At 35.4% G+C, this 19,827-nt stretch overlaps 1 protein-coding gene across 1 annotated transcript in view; it reads right to left on the bottom strand.

Moving 5' to 3' along the window:
* The window catches only part of dnah10 (dynein axonemal heavy chain 10), a 111,680-nt gene that overhangs the window by 87,163 nt on the left and 4,690 nt on the right, over window positions 1-19,827 (bottom strand). Inside the window, exons 5-17 of the mRNA XM_039771329.1 lie at window positions 15,683-15,798; window positions 13,954-14,176; window positions 13,623-13,780; window positions 13,231-13,461; window positions 10,934-11,124; window positions 10,520-10,718; window positions 9,331-9,525; window positions 9,034-9,204; window positions 7,332-7,508; window positions 5,628-5,792; window positions 5,143-5,312; window positions 1,596-1,747; window positions 161-325 (exon numbers count right to left, since the gene is read on the bottom strand). Of these exons, the coding sequence (XP_039627263.1) occupies window positions 161-325; window positions 1,596-1,747; window positions 5,143-5,312; window positions 5,628-5,792; window positions 7,332-7,508; window positions 9,034-9,204; window positions 9,331-9,525; window positions 10,520-10,718; window positions 10,934-11,124; window positions 13,231-13,461; window positions 13,623-13,780; window positions 13,954-14,176; window positions 15,683-15,798 (2,313 nt within the window). The remainder of the gene's footprint in view (window positions 1-160; window positions 326-1,595; window positions 1,748-5,142; window positions 5,313-5,627; window positions 5,793-7,331; window positions 7,509-9,033; window positions 9,205-9,330; window positions 9,526-10,519; window positions 10,719-10,933; window positions 11,125-13,230; window positions 13,462-13,622; window positions 13,781-13,953; window positions 14,177-15,682; window positions 15,799-19,827) is intronic.

The following is a 19,827-nucleotide window of genomic DNA, read 5'->3' as shown; positions in this document are numbered from 1 at the left end:
GTGCATTCAAGTGTATGACTTTTAGCAGAAGACTGTGGTCATTTCCCTCTCAACAAACGCCTAGCCTAACAGACGTCTATTAACATATTACTGTAGTTGTATTTTGAAAATATGCCAAATAACAGTAAAGAACAGGATTCAAAAAGTTTCACCAATGTACCTGGTAAGCTGCCTCCATTATGGATCACCAGGAATTTGAAGAGGTTTGCAGATTCAATAGAGAGCAACTTGCTTTCTATGTCTTGTGCATTCTTTTTAACTTGGTTTACTAGCGATTCAAGTTTTGCAATTGCTTGCATGCAGCGGTCAATATAATTAGAAATACCTGAGAAGTATTTAAAAAAGAAAAAAGAATTCTGAAATAAAGAAGTACAACATAGGAAAAGATACAATGAAATCTTAAATAAGCAACATAATTTAGATTTTTTGGTGTTAGAACCAAATATGAAAAAAGCACAAATGAGAAATACTATTATATATATATATATATATATATATATATATATATATATATATATATATATATATAAAATCCTAAGCCTAAAAGTGCAACGATTTTAGGCGACGTTTTTATGTGAGGTTTTTTGTCACACTTTAAATTGGGCTTATTTTAAACTTACATATACAGTATATATGCTTGGTATCATTCTTTTCAGAATTTATTAAACTTTAATGTGATTTTGTTAAGTTTTCAGATTCTTATTCCGTTTTTAAATTATAAACTAATCAATATCAAAAACTCACGCCCTGCAAGATGATAGTTTGTGCCAAAAGATTTAACCATGCCTGGGGCTGGAAATAAAAGACAAAGAGTAGGACAGCTGCTGTACAGGCTTTTAAATGCTCGAAGCGACGTGCGAGATGCAGATCACGCGACACGGGAGCAGCAAGCAACCAGCTGATCGAGCAAAGAGGAGGTAAAAAAAAAAACTGGATTTGTTTCCCATTATATCACAGTTTAAGAGGGGGTTTCATAAGTGCGACCGTGGGGTGTGTTCAGCCCATTCTCTTCACAATGTTAGCAGCAGACTGGCCACAACTGGGGGTTCGGTGCCAGGGGGGCTTGCCCCTATATAAAATGTACTAAGCTAAATAAGTACAAAAAAGTACTACACTAGTTGCTGTACTTGGGTCCTTCCTGACATTGAGCTGCTCCCGTAAGTCTGAACCCATAACTGTAAAAGGGCAGCTTTAGACAAAAATAACACAGATATTGTGACAATCTTCAAATAATCTAAAGAACGTTTTTACCTCCATTCTCAAATATTTCATGTCAAATTTAGTTCATTAGAGAAATACTAGTATACCCTATTATTGGCTATAAAGACAATTATTAACAAACTGGCCATTTTAAGGGTACTTAAAGGTTTCACTTAATTATTTTTACATTGTCCTATTTTAGAACATGTCAACAAAGTGCTCATACAAACTTTAAAGAGAAAACCAGAGATGATGATAAAAGAAAACCTCCTAACCTTCCTTAGACATGTACTATGAAAGAATAAATATGTTTTGCAAAATACAGTACTATAAAACTGAACATTTAACAATTCACCTTCATCGCTCCAAGCAGGCAAAATAACATAATCTGTTACCTAAAGAGTTCCAATTCAGCCTCCTATATCCTGACCGGAGAACCCTATGAACTTCTTGAATGTGTTCATCCAGAAGTTCGACTTCTGCATCATTAATTAGGTTTATAAGGCCGTGATATTTATTTAGCATGTGTTGCAAACCATCTATGTATCTGAAAGAAACACAAACACAATAAAGTTAGGAAATTCATTCATTTTCAATTTGAATCATAATAACTAGTTTTCACTAGTATATAGAAAGGTCTGTCACAGAAAAAAGCCTACCAGTGAATAAGTAGTATTTGCAATATGTTTAGCTTACAATCCAGTCACATACCTCTTTTTAGAAGCTGTGTATTCCAAATTGAGGTTACATGGAACCAAATGTTACCAGCATTGCACATAACAGAGGATCCAACCCTATCCTATATAGGCCTTCAGCTTGCAACAAGGAACATGTACGCAAACTCACCCACACTCACTCATATAGGGAGTCCGATTACAGAAGCCAGTTAGCTTATATCTGCACACCTTTAAAATAGAGAACCTTAAAACAGAATACACACAGAAAACTCATCTAGACGTTAGGAGAATGTGGCAACTCCACACAAACAGTAAAGGGCAACAATAAAAATCTAATCTGCAGAGGCTGCGATGCTAACCCATTAAGTCGAAAATGAAATAAAAACAAATTTAAATAAAATTTTAAAAAAGTTGCACATATACTGGCTTTCAAAGAAAATCCTTTGCATTGTAAATGACATATGCACCTTGTTCAAACATCAGTTTTTTTTCCCCAGGAGTCAGCTAAACCAAAAAAAACCAAACACACAAAGACTCTAAATAGAAGTCTTAAAAATGGGATATTTTCTCTTAACAGTCATTCATTTCAGCTATCAACATAAGAAAACCAGGCTTAGCAAGTTACTAATTCACAGAAAACTCCTAACATTCAATATGTACTCTCTTCTTCTTACCTAGCAAAGAGAATTCTGCTTTTTAACTGTTTTAGGTATCAGGCAGGAGTTTAAAACTCACTTTGGTAAATCAATTTAGTGCTGCTCCACAAAGACAGTAAATAGGTTAGCATGTTTATCATGCCATGTTTCTTTACCCAAGTGACCAAGCTCTCATTATAAGTTTCATATACTAATAAACTAAAAGTATGTATTTATTCATTGCCTTCATTCATTCCTCACGGTTCACAGCCTACAGTCCTGTAATTACTCTAGCAAAGCTTCTCTGCCCAGTATTCCAGTAGTAGCCTCCCAAGTGGGGAGACGAATTAAAATTAATATTGTTGGACTTCTGCGGTGGACTGGCGCCCTGCCCGGGGTTTGTTTCCTGTCTTGCGCCCTGTGTTGGCTGGGATTGGCTCCAGCAGACCCCTCGTGACCCTGTAGTTGGGATATAGTGGGTTAGATAATGGATGGATAGTTGGACTTTTACTTCACATACCAAGTTACATGGCCCAACACCTTTTCCACTTTTTAATTGCTTCTACTGTATATACCTCCTGGTTGTAGGAGGTGAGGAATCCACTGTGAAGGTCTATCTTTTCTCATATGGAAAACTTTCTTTTTAAAATTATTTTCTCATATATAAACAAAAAACTAAATTTTGTCTAGGTCTATGTTCGAGCATTTTATAAATACATTTTACTCATTTATATAATTCAATAAGAGAGACGCCTGCACTTTTGACACCACCTAAATCAGTGTAAGGTCCTGGCCCAATAATCCATTGCTGCTTCGGGTTTCACAAGTTCTGCATTTATCCAAACAATGTGATCTGATCAAAAGAATGTCTTTGGTTAAATGACCAAAACCTTCTATTAAAGTGGAAATAAATAATTTAATGCAATCAAATTTTTCTATTACTTCCTCATGAAAACAGCAGATTAGTGAACTCGCATCAGCTCTGCATAAATCCCATGTGTCCTCACTGACTGACAGCAGTTTGTTTTTCTTTATTTCTTCTTCAACGCAAGTTAAACGAATGCAAAGAATTCATTATTCATACCACGGACAGTATTTATTAGTTGTCTTAGATTTACTGGTAGTAATTGCACTAAACATAACTTAAGGATCAGAGTAGAAGTAAGAAGCATTTACAAAATGACCTCGTCCCAGCAAGGAGTAGGAGGCCACATCTGAGAATGAATGACATCATGACTGACACCCCGAGTCGTAAATTGGAAGTCACAATAACATTTTGTAGTTTTAAGATACTAAGACTCCAAAGATAGTGTGATAAAAATATGAAGAACAACAATATGAAGAATAAGAACAACAAGAATAGAAATCTTTAAAATTGTACAATAATGATAATAAATGACAACAGGAAGAATATAGAGAATGTAAAAAGGTAGCATATTGCACTAAGCTGTATGTAATTCTTGCCACTTTGCATCAACAAGGAATAATACTGTAACTGTAATGAGCACTGAGATGGAATGACCGAGAGACGCACACTGAATGAGAGTAAATCCTAAAATAGGGCAAGTTTATTGAATTATGAATGTTCCAGGGATTGTTCCTGCCTTGTGCCCTACTCTCACTCTACACTTGATGGGATAGGCTCCAGCTCCAGTTTCCCCATAACTCCACTCATGGTAAAGCAGGTTTAGAAAAGGGATGGCTAGATGGAGAGCTCATTACGGAAGACACATCACAATTTATCAGTTATAGAGAAACTAGCCACAGATCCATTTCTGAACTCAAGTTCTTCAAGTGTTGCTTGTCGTGTTCCTTAATGAGCAAGATTTATTACAAATATTATTCCACTTATGTCAAATCAAAATCTTTTTCTGAGTTCACTGTAGTCCAGTGTTTCCAAAACATTGTGCCTTTACTGAGATATGTTTGCAGATTTTTGCTTGAATGTCATATTTGGCAGTTCCTAGCAAGTTAGCATAGCTCACAAGCGCTCCTAAATCCTGGTGAAGTGAATTGATAAAATGCTTTCACTTCTGCTACTAAGAGTTGGACCAAATTTGCATCACACTGAAAATTTTGAGCCAGTTAGAACAATTTCTCAACTCTGACATGCTTGATAAATACAGGTCCAGGTGAGTTTTAACTTCAGCATAAATTATTATTATAAAATGAAAAAAGATGGCTTAGTGTTCTGTATCTGCTATTCGGTGTTAATGTGCATATAAAGCATTCGCCACATGGCATCAGTTCTCCAGTGGTGGAGGCTTATATGTGGATTTAGGTACAGATATGATACCAGCTGATGGCACTAAATCCAACTTGGCTCACTTTAACGTTTGGAGTACACACTGGCTACTTATCTTTATATAAGTCTGGGATACCCAAAAGAACATCCGGCCAAAAGATTAAACACTAATTACCTTTGAGCCACACTACCTATAGGAAATGACAAAACAAAGAAATAAAGTAAATGTGGGTCTATACAAAATATCCTTACGAGTTGTACATAAATAGCTGATATAAAAAGAATACTTGAACAATAAATTAAACATCTGGAAAACTACTGTACAAATTCAGAGAATTCACGTCTTCATCTTAGTTCTGTTCAGACTGATTACTTTTTATTTTACCTGAGGAACTTGTCTTCTTGTAAAGCTACGTTTCTTGCGAGTTCTGGCACTGAAAAGCCCAGCTGCTCCATATACTTGGTTTCTGAAATGATCTCTTTCAGTTCTGGGGCAAAGTTAATTGAGTATTGGATGTTCTTATGATCACTCTCTGGGTTCACTAAAATTGAAACCTTCAAGAAACAGAAAATGAAATTACACAAAAGATGTTCTAAAGTTCACAGATAAAAAAAAGCAGTTCTGAGAACCATACTGTATAGAATATGGATGGATGGATGGATGGATGGATATAATAAGGCGCCTTGATTATCTGATCCATCTTAAAACATTTCCCTAAGAGATCTAAATAGTGCATTAAAAGGAATATTTACACACCATAAAACAGCAGTACCCTATCTAAAAGTGTTACATGTTGCAAACTGCGTGTTCAAAACCAGAGACTGCTTTAGTATTTAAAAACGTAAAAAAAAAAACAGCCGATGTCTCACTGGTTCTAATCCTTCTGCATTCTTTGCTGGAGCGCCAGGTTTTGACAGCAGGCTCTGCATGAGATAGGAAGGCAGGACTTGCTCAGTGGCATCTCTCCACTTCTCATACTGCTTCTCTTCATACTCTCTCATTCGCTTGCCCACTTCAAGGTATTTTGACTTGGCCTGCAAAAAAATCACAACCTCCACTGAATGGCTGATGATATGCAGAGATAGAGGCACCCAAATAATGACCAAGCAAACATGTGAGAGTAAAACTATTTTGATATTGTCACACTTAAAAAAATGCACATGTACATGAAAACTTTAAATCAAGCATTTAAATCACTGCAACTGTAAAGTGGTATGCACCAGCTATACATTCTGTAGTCATACTCCTTTTGAATTTGAACATGAGCTATTTTACTGTACAGTCCAACCCAACAAAAATCTTATACGTTCAACTAGCCGTAAAATAAAAAATAAAGATATAAACTAGTATATCTCAATGTTTGTACGATTACAGCACTACCTTTTAGTTATAGAATTTTTAACTGTCTGCATCTTATTTAAGCTTGTCAGTGCTGGATGGACAAGTTTAACAGGCTTTAGACCAAGAGCTCCCAAAGTGGTCGATTTGAACTTTCTAGGGGTTGACAGTTTCAATAAAAATATTTGGGGGTCAACAGCAGCAAAAATGGACCCCCTTACTACTGCTATTTGTTTGTTACTTCAAAATATCTAGGATTCCAATAGGTGCCTAATTAGTAAAATAATAAAAAAAAACACCTTTTTGATAAAAACACATTAGATACCAAACTTACGAACGAAAAAGTAAAATGTGTCATTAAAAGAGTCACACGTAAGAATGCATGAAAATACACAAACATGTCTGTGCCTTGTCTTATCGAACGTATCAAAGCAAGTGCGAACATGAAAAACCATTACACGTCCGCACTTGTTCGCGGTGGGACGAGGTGACGTATTATCGATATTAGCAAAATCTATCAGTCTTGTACAGTCATGCTTTCATAAAACACTAGAAATTGGTTTGTTTGATCTGACATGTACTTATTTGTGATTTGAACTTCGAATATAATTATTTATTGAGGAACAGTACTGCGAAAAAAAAAAATCAGAGGACACAGTTTTATTTATTCAAGTTTGAACAAAAATCTTCTGTTTCAAGCAAGCACATACTTTTTTTTTTAATCACAGGGGCTGTCAAAACTGTTTGTTAATACAAGTTTTTATTTCTTCAGATAATAATATGACTGAACCAAAAAAGAAATGCAGACAGTACAGCTTGGACTATTTGTACTTACTTTGAATTTACATATTAATTTCATAAATGCTCATATTTTTTTGTTTTAATTTTCATTAGCACAGGTTTCGATATGAAATGTTGCATAAGATAATGCCATATTCCGTAGTTTTTTTTATCTTTTTCAATCATTAATTAAAAGTGTTTAAAATGAAAAGGTTGATATCTAGTGAAATATTTAATATCGAGTACTGTACAAATTTATTCATTTGAGCAAGTAAAGTAAATGACTAGGGAGTCGCCAATTTTAAAAGTATTTGGTAAAAGGGTCTGCGGTCAAAAAAAGTTTGGGAACTCTAGCTCTAGACCAATCTTAAAGTAAATTTAATAAATGGCAAAATTAAACTTTTAGTTTTCTAAAGGATTCTTACATACATACATAATAAATAAAGCAGACTTACTGCTTTGCCTTGGTCAGTAGCCAACATTTCATCCATTTCCAAAAATCGAACAATGGTATGCTTTATACGATGAAAGAGAGTCCGCTCCCAGGCAATCGCTCCAGCAATTGGGGGCTGATTCTTATTGAGAGGTGGATTGTTAAGATTCTGCTCAAACAGTTTGTTTATGATATCAACCTATAATGCAAAACACATTAAAACTAAAACAAGGGAACAATAAAGACTTTTTACGCATCATGAAAAAATGATGATATTCTTTGTAGAAAATGAATTAGGCTAAAGGAAATTATGATTATTACTGCACTTATACTCCATGGTCAACCAGTCACCACCATCTTGCCGCCTATGTCATTGAGTAGAAAAGAACACCACCATCTGTTAAAATGTATCCTACTTTATTAACAAGAACATTCAGGTTCACCAGTGGTCAACAATGATATAAGTACATGTAATAAAAAACGCAGGAGATCAGACAACATCTCTGAAACCAAGCCTCCAAAAGGTATTCTTAAATAAACCATGTTTGTATGCATGGCTATGAAATAATAATAAAGAGTAAGTAAAATAAACTGTTAATATTACCATAATTAGGTCGTAATTAGGTCATTTAAATGTTTTTATGTTACGGCATCAACTTTGAGACTCCTAAAGCTAAACTTTTCAAAATCCCATTTGCCTTCTGAACGCACTCTGATGTAGGACCAAGCTGGCGCTGCCCTAACCCTCAGAAAAGCAGAGGCTCCAGTATACCAAAAGCCACAGAAAGTTCTTTATACATTGTTTGTGCTATAAAGGTCCTATATGAATATCAAACATATTTGATAGTTTGAATATTTCAAATTTAGCTGATAATGTTTGATGTGTGCAATAATTATGTAACTCCAATATGTAAAATGGCATGAATCTTCAAACTGCCATCTTATTTTTTCATTCCTCATCCAGAAAGGTTTTGTGTGCATATTTGATAAAATGGGTTCCACTGTCATCAATAAAGGTGGCCTTCTGTCCAAAGTCAGAGAGCAGCCTGGCAGAGCTCCATGATGGTTTAGCGAAACTCTCTGCCTTTCGGCTGCAGGTGTAAGATGGTGTGCAATGGCTCTCTAAACTCCACAGTAGAAGGAGGGTGGTGTTTAAAGGCTCATTTATCCTTTATGAAGAGGTGGTGTTCTGCTGTAAACCATTTCTCAAATGTTTTACTTTCACAGTTTTCTAATGTCTTCAGTGTGCAGGGGCTGTGTGTTTAAAAAATGAAGTCCAAAGGAGCAAAGGTACCTTCTGGATATGCATCTTTACAGACAAACAATTGTGGACTTATCATATATTTTTTCAATTAATATAACTTTTGGAATTACCAGGTTACGTCATTTGGGGGTTTGCAGCTAGACTGAATGGTGCATCTTGTTGAAGTACAGAATGTATTCGGTTTATGTTTAATCGGAATTCCTGAATTCTCTCCCACAATCCAAAGAAATGTTCTTACGTTCAATTTCTATTCAAGTGGTGTGTGTTATAAGTTGTTGGAGTGCGGTACCACAACCCTAAATGAACTAAAGGGACTTCAAGCTCACTGACAACTTTCTAATGTGAAGGTAACAAAAAAGGAAAACAATGGACAACTAGCTCCCACAGCATAGAAAGCTGAGAAATCCTCAAAATATATTTGAATTCCCCATGGATTCAGTAAGAACGATTTACAACTCACCTCTTTCATGTATTGGGCTAAAATGTCATTGAACTTTTTCATCATTTGTGTATTGATCGCTTGCCGTGAACGGATGTGTTTGAACTTCAGAAGCATATCAAAAGCTGCTTCTGCAGAACGGAGTGTCTTAAATGACATATCAATGAAGTTAATGGCTTCTGCTTCGATTTCCTACAAAAAAGTAGAAATGAAAATATCTGAAGGCATACATTCTAAATATCTTCAACTTAACCTTTTTATTTTAAACATCAACAACTGAATTTGTGGAAACTCTTTCACAATTCCAGCATTACTTACTTTAACTTCATTTTTAAAATGTTCCATGACAGATTTCCATAAACTTGCTTGGCGATGGTTAAATGGGTCAAAGGTCAATTCTTCAATAGGCTTCACCAGACTGTCAACCCAGCCCAGAACATCATCAACTCTCTTTGGATCACCGGTCACTGCTTTTAGTTCTGGCCCAAAAATGTTATAGAATTCTTCTAGAATCTTACATAATAAAAGAAAAGTAAGAATTATTAAAAATAGTGCAAGACTTTTGAATTTATTTTTAGTAATACAACTTAAATATTGTAACATTATCAGGTCAATTTAGAGCACGCAGGGGTTTTCAGCCTTGGTCTTGGAAGGCCATTGTGCTTTTATTCATAATATAAAATTAATCATACTGTTAACTGAATGCCTTGTTTAACTGTACGGCCTGATCAGCTCTGTCCGCTGTTTCATAACTGAATAATAAGTCAGCTTTTACTTTCCTTTGAAACGTACAAACATGCTTATTGTTGACATACAGGTTTTGTGCTCAAGCACCATTTAATTTTTACCTTTTCCTGTGGTTTATGTTACCTGTCCATTTTTTATAGTCCTAAAGATAACACAGGATAAAAGGAATTGTTGCCATGCTAACATGCTAAAAGGTCATCACCATCAGGTTAACTAACAGTAAAACTTAAGGACAAGGACCCAAAGAATTGGTTTCTAATTCAGAATCCCTAAAGCCATTATTAATTTACAGGACCAGATCTAAATAACCCCAATTTAGAATTGGCCAACTAACACTCCACTTTTGAACAAGTTAGAAAACCAGTGAAATGTTACACAGACATGGGGAGGCCCACAAACACTGGCTGGAAAAGAGCAGCCGACGATGCGAGGCCTCGAAACTCACCCTGCACCACCACGACTTTCTCAAGAACAAAAGCTCAAGCTGTTTGACCGTTGACTAGTTTAACAATACAGTTATAGCCAATAATATGAAAACCCATAGTTTGTTTAAAATACAAAATGGCTGCTTTTAAATGTGAAACATATTACCTTTAATTATATATGCTGTCACTATATAAATGTAAAGAATTATTATCATAATAATAAAAACAAGACTAAGCCAAGTAATAAACCTTTCTGATGAGAATATTTCAACTTTATATAAATATTATGAAATACAATTATAACTTTGAATAATAAACAATAAAATGAATTTTACCTGAAGAATATCATGTAAATCCTGGCATATTGAAGCCATGTAATCAGTTTTCTCAAACAGTTTCTTCCGGTCAAATTCCCACCGTGGATCTCTACCTGATGTTTCAATTTTTGCTCGAACTTCAAAGTAGGAGGCTTTCCACTGCTCAAGTACGTGCTTACTGTCTACAGTCTTGGCCATTGCAACGTCTCTTTTTTCTCTATTAATTTAATTGAAATAAACATTTTGCAAAATTATACAAAACAAAATCTGATCTCTGGATATGACGGGTCTTATATTGCAGATTCATTAAACAATATTCATTTACTTGAAATAGCTTTATGGTGCTTTGCGGAAAGTAATACAGTAATATAGTAGCTGCACACTGACAACTGCCAGCCTCCCCGGTTGAAGAATAATTTTCTCTTTACTTACTTAAACAAAGTTCTGATGTCAACTACTCTGGAAACTCGATCTGACAGCTCCCATGCAATTCGCTCCATGAGAGGCACCATCCGCTCATCTTTATTGTAATGGCTAGAAATGATCCACACCATTTTTAGCCCATTCATCATTTGAGGAATTGTATCAAGGATGATGTTAAATCCTGATCCAGCCGCTATGTTCTGCAAAATAGACAGTCGTAATATTTTTAGCAAAAACGAAAGCAATTCAGTTTCATTACCAAATTATTATTATTTCACTTCATAATAGGCCTGAGGAGAAATAACGGAGAAAGAAAAAAAAACATTATTAACTGTAATGACTGTAAGTAGATACTTCACAATACCAAGTACTGTATTTTGTATTAATCATGCTGCAGAGAGCTATATGATTCATTATTTCTATATGCTTTGTTCTTCATTTAGGTAGAAAAAGAATTAAGCTTGTGCACAGGATAAGGGACTGACTTGCAGTCTTTTATGGGAAAATGCGGACCTCTTGATACTAACAGAACACCCTGCGATATTATAACTCAGTGTGACAGTTTCTGAATTCTTACTTAAAATTATTTGAGCATATTTCTCAAAAAATGTGAGTGCCCTGATAACCTCTTCATCTGAAAGAAGCAATGTACACATTCCAATTCAGGGAGTCGCAAGCTATTATGATTTATGTATAACCTCAAGATAAAAATGCTACGTTTTCTCTCTTTTTTTTTTTTATACTTGTCAATGAACTTGAATATTTAAAGGAAGTCTCTCCTTCCTGCTAGCAGGCTGTCTGATCTGACTGCCAGTGAAGGGCTTGCTGCCTGTGGCAATTTGAGCTGGCAGGTGGAGGCAGCCTCTTTGTCTCACCAAGAATAAAGAAATTGCTTTTTATTTTACATTGGTGTTAGTCTCTCGTTGTTTTCGACTTCAGCGTCCACATAACATATACTGTATTAACTTTGCAAAGACTACAAGATCTTAAATAAAAGGGCGTTATATGAAAACTTAAGAACCTGCAACTGAAAAACTATTACAGGGGTTAACTTACAAACTTTTAACAGTTTAGCACTTCTAACTGAAATCAAGGATTACAGACACACAAAAAGAATGATTAACACAAATACACCTTTCACTTGTACAGGAATATACTGATCAGGATTTTCTAATTCTCTTCTTCTGTTTTACTTCTATACTTGCATTCTTAACTGTACATATGAAGATGTTTTAGAAAATTTGAAATCTGCTGACATTTGTGGCACTAAATTTTGATATAATTAACAAAATGTTGCTCGTGTCTGGCGATGAAAGTGTATTTGACATCAATACGCTTAACTAAATTACAGAATCAGGAGCTGACAAATTATTTCGGGAAAATCAATTAAATTCGGTTCTAAAGGTGGAAATAAAAAAAATGTATGCACCAAATTGCACTTAAAGAGTGTGCATATGTACCATAAGGAACATTTTGCAGAATCTTCTGTGAACTGAAGCATATCACCTTGTGACATGAAAGACACTTCAGTTGCATTTAACTGCAGCTGGGCAAACGATGGGTAGGAGTTGGGGCTTCAGCTTAATCAGCGAAACTGACCCACTGCTTAACAGCCAGTCGTTCTTTTGATAATGGATTAGACTTGCAGACATCCCTTAACTACACTGTTGTAACATGTCACAAGGCTTACACCCATTGGGCTTGACGCATATGTGAATAAAAACAAGCTGCTACAGGCTATTATTTTCAAGTGAGATCAATGATTTCCCAAGTCAACGGCACTCCCTATTGTATTGTATTGTATTGTATCTTGCGTAAAATAATAGAATTTGACTCATTGACTTTTAAGGTAGTAGTTCTCATTTCTTTTAAGCACTGAATGTACTGAAAACAACAGCCGAAATACTGGTATACAAGTTTTGTCTTGTGTCTAATCAATGCATTCATGCAGTTTAATATGTCAAGGAAAATGAAAAGAGAGAGGGACACACAGAAACAAAAGCCTGCATGAAGCTGTGGGCACTAAATTGGTTGCAATTTGTAACGCTTAATTCTTGTAAAGTATGACTGTATTAAAAAAGGCTAACTTACTGTTGTTTTGACTTATGTTACTAAAAAAACAAACATTTAGAAACTGAATCACTGATGAATCTTTTGAAAAACAAATACTTGTTTCACAGTATAACACTTAAAATTCCCCGACATATCAAATAGCACTGAAAAGAAAGCAGAAAGATAAAGGAAACGTGTACATTTAACCCACTGACTTTGCAAGAAAAGCACCAGCAACTAAACATAATACTGACCTTAAAATGGCGTTCTAGTGTTCCAAGAAATTTGACATTATCCACCGCTTCAACATGGAACTTGCTGAGCTCATTTACAGTAAGGTCAAAATTCTGGACTGTCACTGGATCTGCATGTACCATAACTTCCAATATTTTCTTTACCACCGGTAGCTTCAACTGTTCATTAATAGCACTGAGGGTCGCTGCTCGCTCTCGCCAGTATTCAATCTCTGCCAAGGGACCCTGGCCCTACGGGGGGAAAAAAAATATCTAGCTGTAGTTCTACTTCATTCTAGACGCCTATAATTTAATAATCAATTATTCTTTCAATACTGGAAATAGTGTTTTTGCAATATAGTACAACTTTTTGTTTTTAATCTGGGACAACAATATTAAAGAGGCATCTTTACCTGCGGCTTCTTTTTCTGCTCCTCCTCAATAACAGAAGTTATCTGTGTTTGCCAATTCATAATACTCTGCTCCAAAGTCTCAGTCAAAGCTTGGTTTGACACTAATTGACTTATGTCTGCATCCAAATTAATATCAGGAATGTGTAATTTTATTTCACCTATAGAAAAACAGTGTATTTGATTGGCAGTTTTGAAATTATTTTTAAGGAGATAGTATATTCTATTGCATAAAGTTTATAAAAAAAAACAAAAGTATTCTTTCACACAGGTTTTGCAAATACAATTTTTATAGCAACAAACAAGAGTTCATGGTCCACATTCAGAGTCTTACCTTCAAGCTGATGAGCTGTGTGTTCAATATGGCTATAAAACTTGTATGAGCTTACTAACAGCTCATCCCGTATCAGATGACTACTATATGCATCCTGTGTCTTCTTTAAGTTCTCATCCGTTTCAAACCCGACTTCACTTATACCAGGATGCTCACTCAAAAGATTGTCCGCTTTTAGCACATCACTTTTTTGTTGACTGACAGAAAGAATTGGTATGAACACCTGAAAAAAGATCAAAATAGTAATCGTGTGATTCAAACATCACAATTTCAAAGCATTACTCAAACAAACCTCTCTAAAAAGCAGTTCTACTGGTCCTATGATAATACGAAAAACAAACAAAGGCAAATGAATATACTATGTTTGTAAACTACTAAGGGGCTCTGCCCTCTGCTCGCCAACCCCCGGGTGGGCGCAATTTGCTGGCCACTTCACGGATCTGTCGCTCACGTATGGGAAAATGGATGTACAATTTCAACTGATTGTTATTTTCCCAGGAATTGTTATATAGGCATAATAGAGCTAACTATTTTACATTACAGTGAGTAATTAACCATAGTAAAAAAAATAGTAAAACGTAATAAATTGAAAGAAAATTATGTTTCCTGTTGCGTTAGAGGTATTCATTGTGTTACATGTTTTCATTCTGTTTGGCTTTGAAATTAACACGCAAATACTTTTTAAACTTACACTTTTATTGTAAAACTTCAGTAAAATTTTTTTTAATTAAATTTTCGTCAATATCGCATTGAATTTTGATTCTGTGTTTGGACTTTCATCATGACAGTGCAACGTATAACTGCCCGTGATTGAATTTCGTTATAAATAAACTGACTTTTTCGAATGTTTGTCCCTGTGATTTGTTAATTGTCTTTGCAAAAGCTATTCTAACAGGAAACTGTTAACGTTTTAATACGAAAGGTATATCAAGATCTCCTTTGGTGTCTAATGTTATCTGCAGAAAAAGTACTACATGTACTACAAGTATGTCAGAATTGTTCGACAACATAGTCTATTGATATGCATTTAACCAATTTACCGTGTAACCAACCAACAATTTTTGGCATTAATTCATTTGACTTCATCGTTTCTCTGTGCTAGGAGTGCCCATGTACTCATTTCTTCTGTTGATAAACCTTCAGGATGAAATTCTTCAATAAGATTTGGACATAATATGTCTTCTTTTATTGGGAACTTCAAGTGAGGAAAACAAAAAAATTTATAAGAGCTGAGAGTTTAGGAACTGTGTCTGAGAAAAGCATTCACATGAATGAGAGGTGAGAAGACTGCGGGCGTGGGCTGTTAACCTGAAATGGTGGAGAGGAGGGCGGGATTTGAAAAAATCTCTTGGCAATAGTCTCGTCTCAAGATTTTCTTTTATAATAGAAAGATTTATTTTATTTCATATTCTTATTCATACCTCACTCATACCAGGCCAGTTAAAAGTTGCCATTTCATTTAACATAATTTTGTTTACGATATGCAAAGGAGAAACAAGTATATCCAAAGATAAAACTACACAAACAAGGGGAAAACAGTAAAGGAAGATAAAAGATTATAATTGTTGGAATGAGAAAAATTATTTCCTTGATGAACTACTAAAATAACAATAACCAAAATGCTTTACAATGTAAAGCATTTTAAAAAGAAAGTAGTAGTCTACCAGTTATTTCAATAATTCTAAGAGTTTGAAAAATACAACTCAAAATAGCTTTTAGACCCACTTACGAATGAAAACACATTTCTGAGCATCAACAGAAGATCTCCATCCACACTCCCCGTCTCCAGGAACATTGGCAGGAGCTCATTAGCTTCTTTCATGTCATTAGGCTCATTGAGCGTGTCTACGAAATACACAAATCTTTGAATTAGCAACAATATACATTATTTCTTTTGTTAACTAAATGCATGAGCAAGTGCACAATGAAAACAAGGAAGAGATTTAAGGAAAACATTTAAGAAACGGCAAATAAGAAACTACATAACATAAGAGAAATATGAATAACTTACTTTACAGCATCTATAAAAAGAACCTCTGAAAACACACAATCACTGTCTAAAGCAGGCTTTGGAAGAGAACTTGTATAGCATTTATTTTTTAAGAAGCATATGATGAGCATAATCAGTCAAAAGTTAGTGTTTTTAAGTTTATCATGTGAATGTTTGTATAATACAATGCAAAATTGTATTTTATTTACATATACAGCACGACAAATGAAGTAAATAAGTGTGCGTGATAGACACAGTTACACTTTTCTACAGATCCAGAACAACAACGATATACAAGACACCCTACGTGCAGCCATTTTAGGGATATCAAGTGAAAGTGTTCAAGACTGTGTAATAAAATAACAACTTCTGCACCTGCTAAAAATACTGTCATGAAGTCAAAAATCTAAAACAAACATCCAGAATGATTGCATTCCTTGATCATGCAGCCTGTCTCTTGAAGACAATAAACTGTAAAAGGCTTTTCAGTTTAAAAGCTACAATAATAATAGTTTTGCCTGCCTTCCTTACCCTGTGCTACATAAACAACTTTCCTGTACAACCACAAAACCAGTATAAAGCCTTTGTCCAACATTTGAAGGAATTAATTTTTGCTAAAGTTTTCATAGTGTTTACTAAAGTTTTCCATTGTATCCTTGAATTTATATCCAGCAGAGTGCTTTGCTGTATAGCAGTCCAGTTATTACAGTGATCAGAAATGAAAAGCTGCTGTCTACTTGCTTGACAAGCACCCTACTGATTGCTGTCCCTCCCATCCTTTAAATCAACAATCAATTTCTTAGCTCAGGACATATTAATGAAGTAATTGTTATGGTAAAAAAAAATACAAAGTCCTTAATCACATCTCAAAAGACAATAGGATCACTACTAGTGATGAAAAGGGTGCAGACCAGAAGGCAGAAGTCGAAAGCTGCAGGTGTGGATGAGCAGTCTTAGGAGACACTGTTATTAATTATCATATACTGTGGCCTTCCAGTCACCAATCATGCATTTTATATACCATCTTATAAGCTTAATAACAGTTTAATAGTGTGTAGAGTATAATATAGGATTTGATTTGGTTATATCTGATTTTTATTGTCTACTTGAGGCAGAAAACAGCATTTTTTTGTGATTTTCTTAAGCTCATGTTTATTGGACATTCTAACCTACATATCCTCCTCAGACCACTGACAATAATGTTACAATATTATTTGTTGAATTGTGGATATTTAGAACTGCAAATGGCTATTGACAAAACTTGTAGTACATTAAAACTACCAGCAATAACCAGGTTACTATGTGCCACTGATCAGCATCTCTAAACACTTTGTGGAAGCAGTACAGGGCAGCACTTCCCAAGACTGGCCCTCATTTAATCTGCGGACAAGGAAAACAAATTCTCCAAATACTACAAAAAAGAAAATAACAACATGAAGCAGAGAAAGCCTGACTGTGTCTTCAATATGGCAGTTAGCTGGTTTTCCCAGTTCTTGATGAGACTGCCATAGACTGCACCCAGAAATGACAGGTTTGTAAATATTTGTGGCTAATGTGAGAGAAGACCGCGACCAGTCGATAGCACCGTGTGTGGACAAAGCGCCCTCAGGCTGTACTACATCAGTCTACACCAGGGGTGGGCAATGTCAGTACTGGAGGGGCTGCAGGTTTTTGTTCCAACCCAGTTTCTTATTAGGAAGTCAATTTCTGCTGATGAAGAAGCACTTATTGCTCAAGTGACGTTTTGATGTTTCATTTTAGTGGTCTCACTTGTTAAGGTTCCCTACCCTTAATTGCTAACTTCAATCTTAAACAGCTGCATTCAGTGTTTTAATGGCTCCTTATTAGCAATAAGATGTAAATGACAAAGCAGCCAGCAGTTCTCCATCTCGCTCGTTTCCATTTATAGCTATGTGTGTTCATCATGCATTTAATAAAACACTTAATAGAAAATGTGACAGACTGAAAATGATCCTTTTTAGGCTTCAAATCCTTTGGATGATATCCGCAGATATAAAACCTAACACTGCAGTGCAACAAGCCATAAAATTAAATAAGGTCTGCGATTAGCAAGGATTGTTTTTTAACTAAGCAGATGGGTTGGAATGAAAACCTGCAGCCACGGCGGCTCTCCAGGACCGACCTTGGCCACTCCGATCTACACAATGAAACTTGACATTCAAAAATCCTGAGTGTAACTGCATGTTATTTTCACTTCCTTTACTGTAACATACAAACCCAGTACCCATTTAGTTTACACATTAATGTAAAACTGTATTTGTGTGTGCTGTAAAATGTAGAATAAAAAACTAACAAATTCTGAATCCTATGTGACATGGATTAGGGGGTCACACATTTAGGTTATATTTAGAAAATCTCCCAATGAAAAGAAGGAATTTACACCAAGCCAAATTCGGTAAAGTGTGGTTTCAGTCTCATTTCTGACACAGCAACACGTTAAAATTCATGAAGTCCAGAGAAAAATTGTGATTCAGATGTTAAAGCTGATACCTCTTGGTTTTCTCCCATGTTACTTAGGTGTAGCTTTTTTTTGTTTTTCAATAACCAACATCTATGAATATGTAGCAGCCTGACAACTATCACTCATCAAGAATAATCAATGTGTCTACCAATAATGTCAGGTGACAGACTGCATGTTATGCTGGATTTATAACCCTGTGTGCAAAGTGCCAGTTTGTCCACACATTTAATTGTTTGATGCTTTACCATCATAGACTATACCTGGTGAGAATTAGGAACATACGCATAAAAAAAGAAAAAACGCACAACACACACACCTCACTCTGTAAGCCATTTCAATTAATATATTTTAATTGACTATTATGGAATGAATGTTTCTTGCTCCAAGACTCCATGGCAGAACAAGAATAACTGAAAAGTAAATGGCCCCTACACAGAATAATGTGCGCTCATTAACTCATAACAGACTGGTATGAAGAAAGCGAGGAACTAAGAAGGCTGGAACACACACTGCAGTCTTTACGGAGGACACCATTTTAGAACTGTAAAGCCTCTGGGCTTAAAGCAGACACTTGTGACAAGTCAAATGACATACACTGCACACTGAAACAATGTGAGCTGAAACAAAGACTTGTTCAATGCTGAGCCTATGAGGATTTAAACAAAGTAATCTAACATTTCAGACACAAAATGATACAGAGGCACTTATCTTTACCCGTGGCGATTTACAAAAGTCAAACATTTAAGTGTTTGCAAATCAGCTACAAAAATGTATCATAAAATGAAATCCAACCTAGACCACAAGAAGCCCACAACTTGCATTGAAAGGTAAGTTAGTAATATAACAATAGTATTGTCTGCTGAAAAGAAAAAATATGTACATCTCCAGAGGTGCTTTGTTCAGTGGTGGCTCTTCATGGAGGTACTCGAGTATCAGACTAGGACTTGTTGGAGTGGCTGTTTGAAGCTCTTTTCACACCTTGGAAGCAAGAAATGAGAAACAGCAATCTAACGTGTCTGAGAGAAAAACGGACAATTAGTAGGCATGCTAAAGGAGAACAAGAACAAGCACGGCAGGAGGACCGCAACTCTGAATTAGAGCCACGGTAGCAACAGAAATGGAATAAGTAGTGGTGGTATGTAGGTGTGAAGAAGGAATGATTACACAAGTCAGCCCCCATTTACATACAAAAGGGGTGACACATTTAGTTGTAATGACATTAGAGTCATGTTGGTAAATAAGGTATTGGAACAGTAAATACTAGGGAGTGGCTCCTGTAAACATCTCAAGTCAGTTGACTATATGAAAAAAAGCTAGCTACACATAGATATTACAAATCATCAAGAACGCCACATTAGAAAGACAGCCAGATGGTCACTGCTATAAACAAACATTTACAAAT

This window comes from Polypterus senegalus, chromosome 12, assembly GCF_016835505.1.
Source record: "Polypterus senegalus isolate Bchr_013 chromosome 12, ASM1683550v1, whole genome shotgun sequence".
NCBI classification, from domain to species: Eukaryota; Metazoa; Chordata; class Cladistia; order Polypteriformes; family Polypteridae; genus Polypterus; species Polypterus senegalus.
This window is presented reverse-complemented; position numbering and strand designations above follow the sequence as displayed.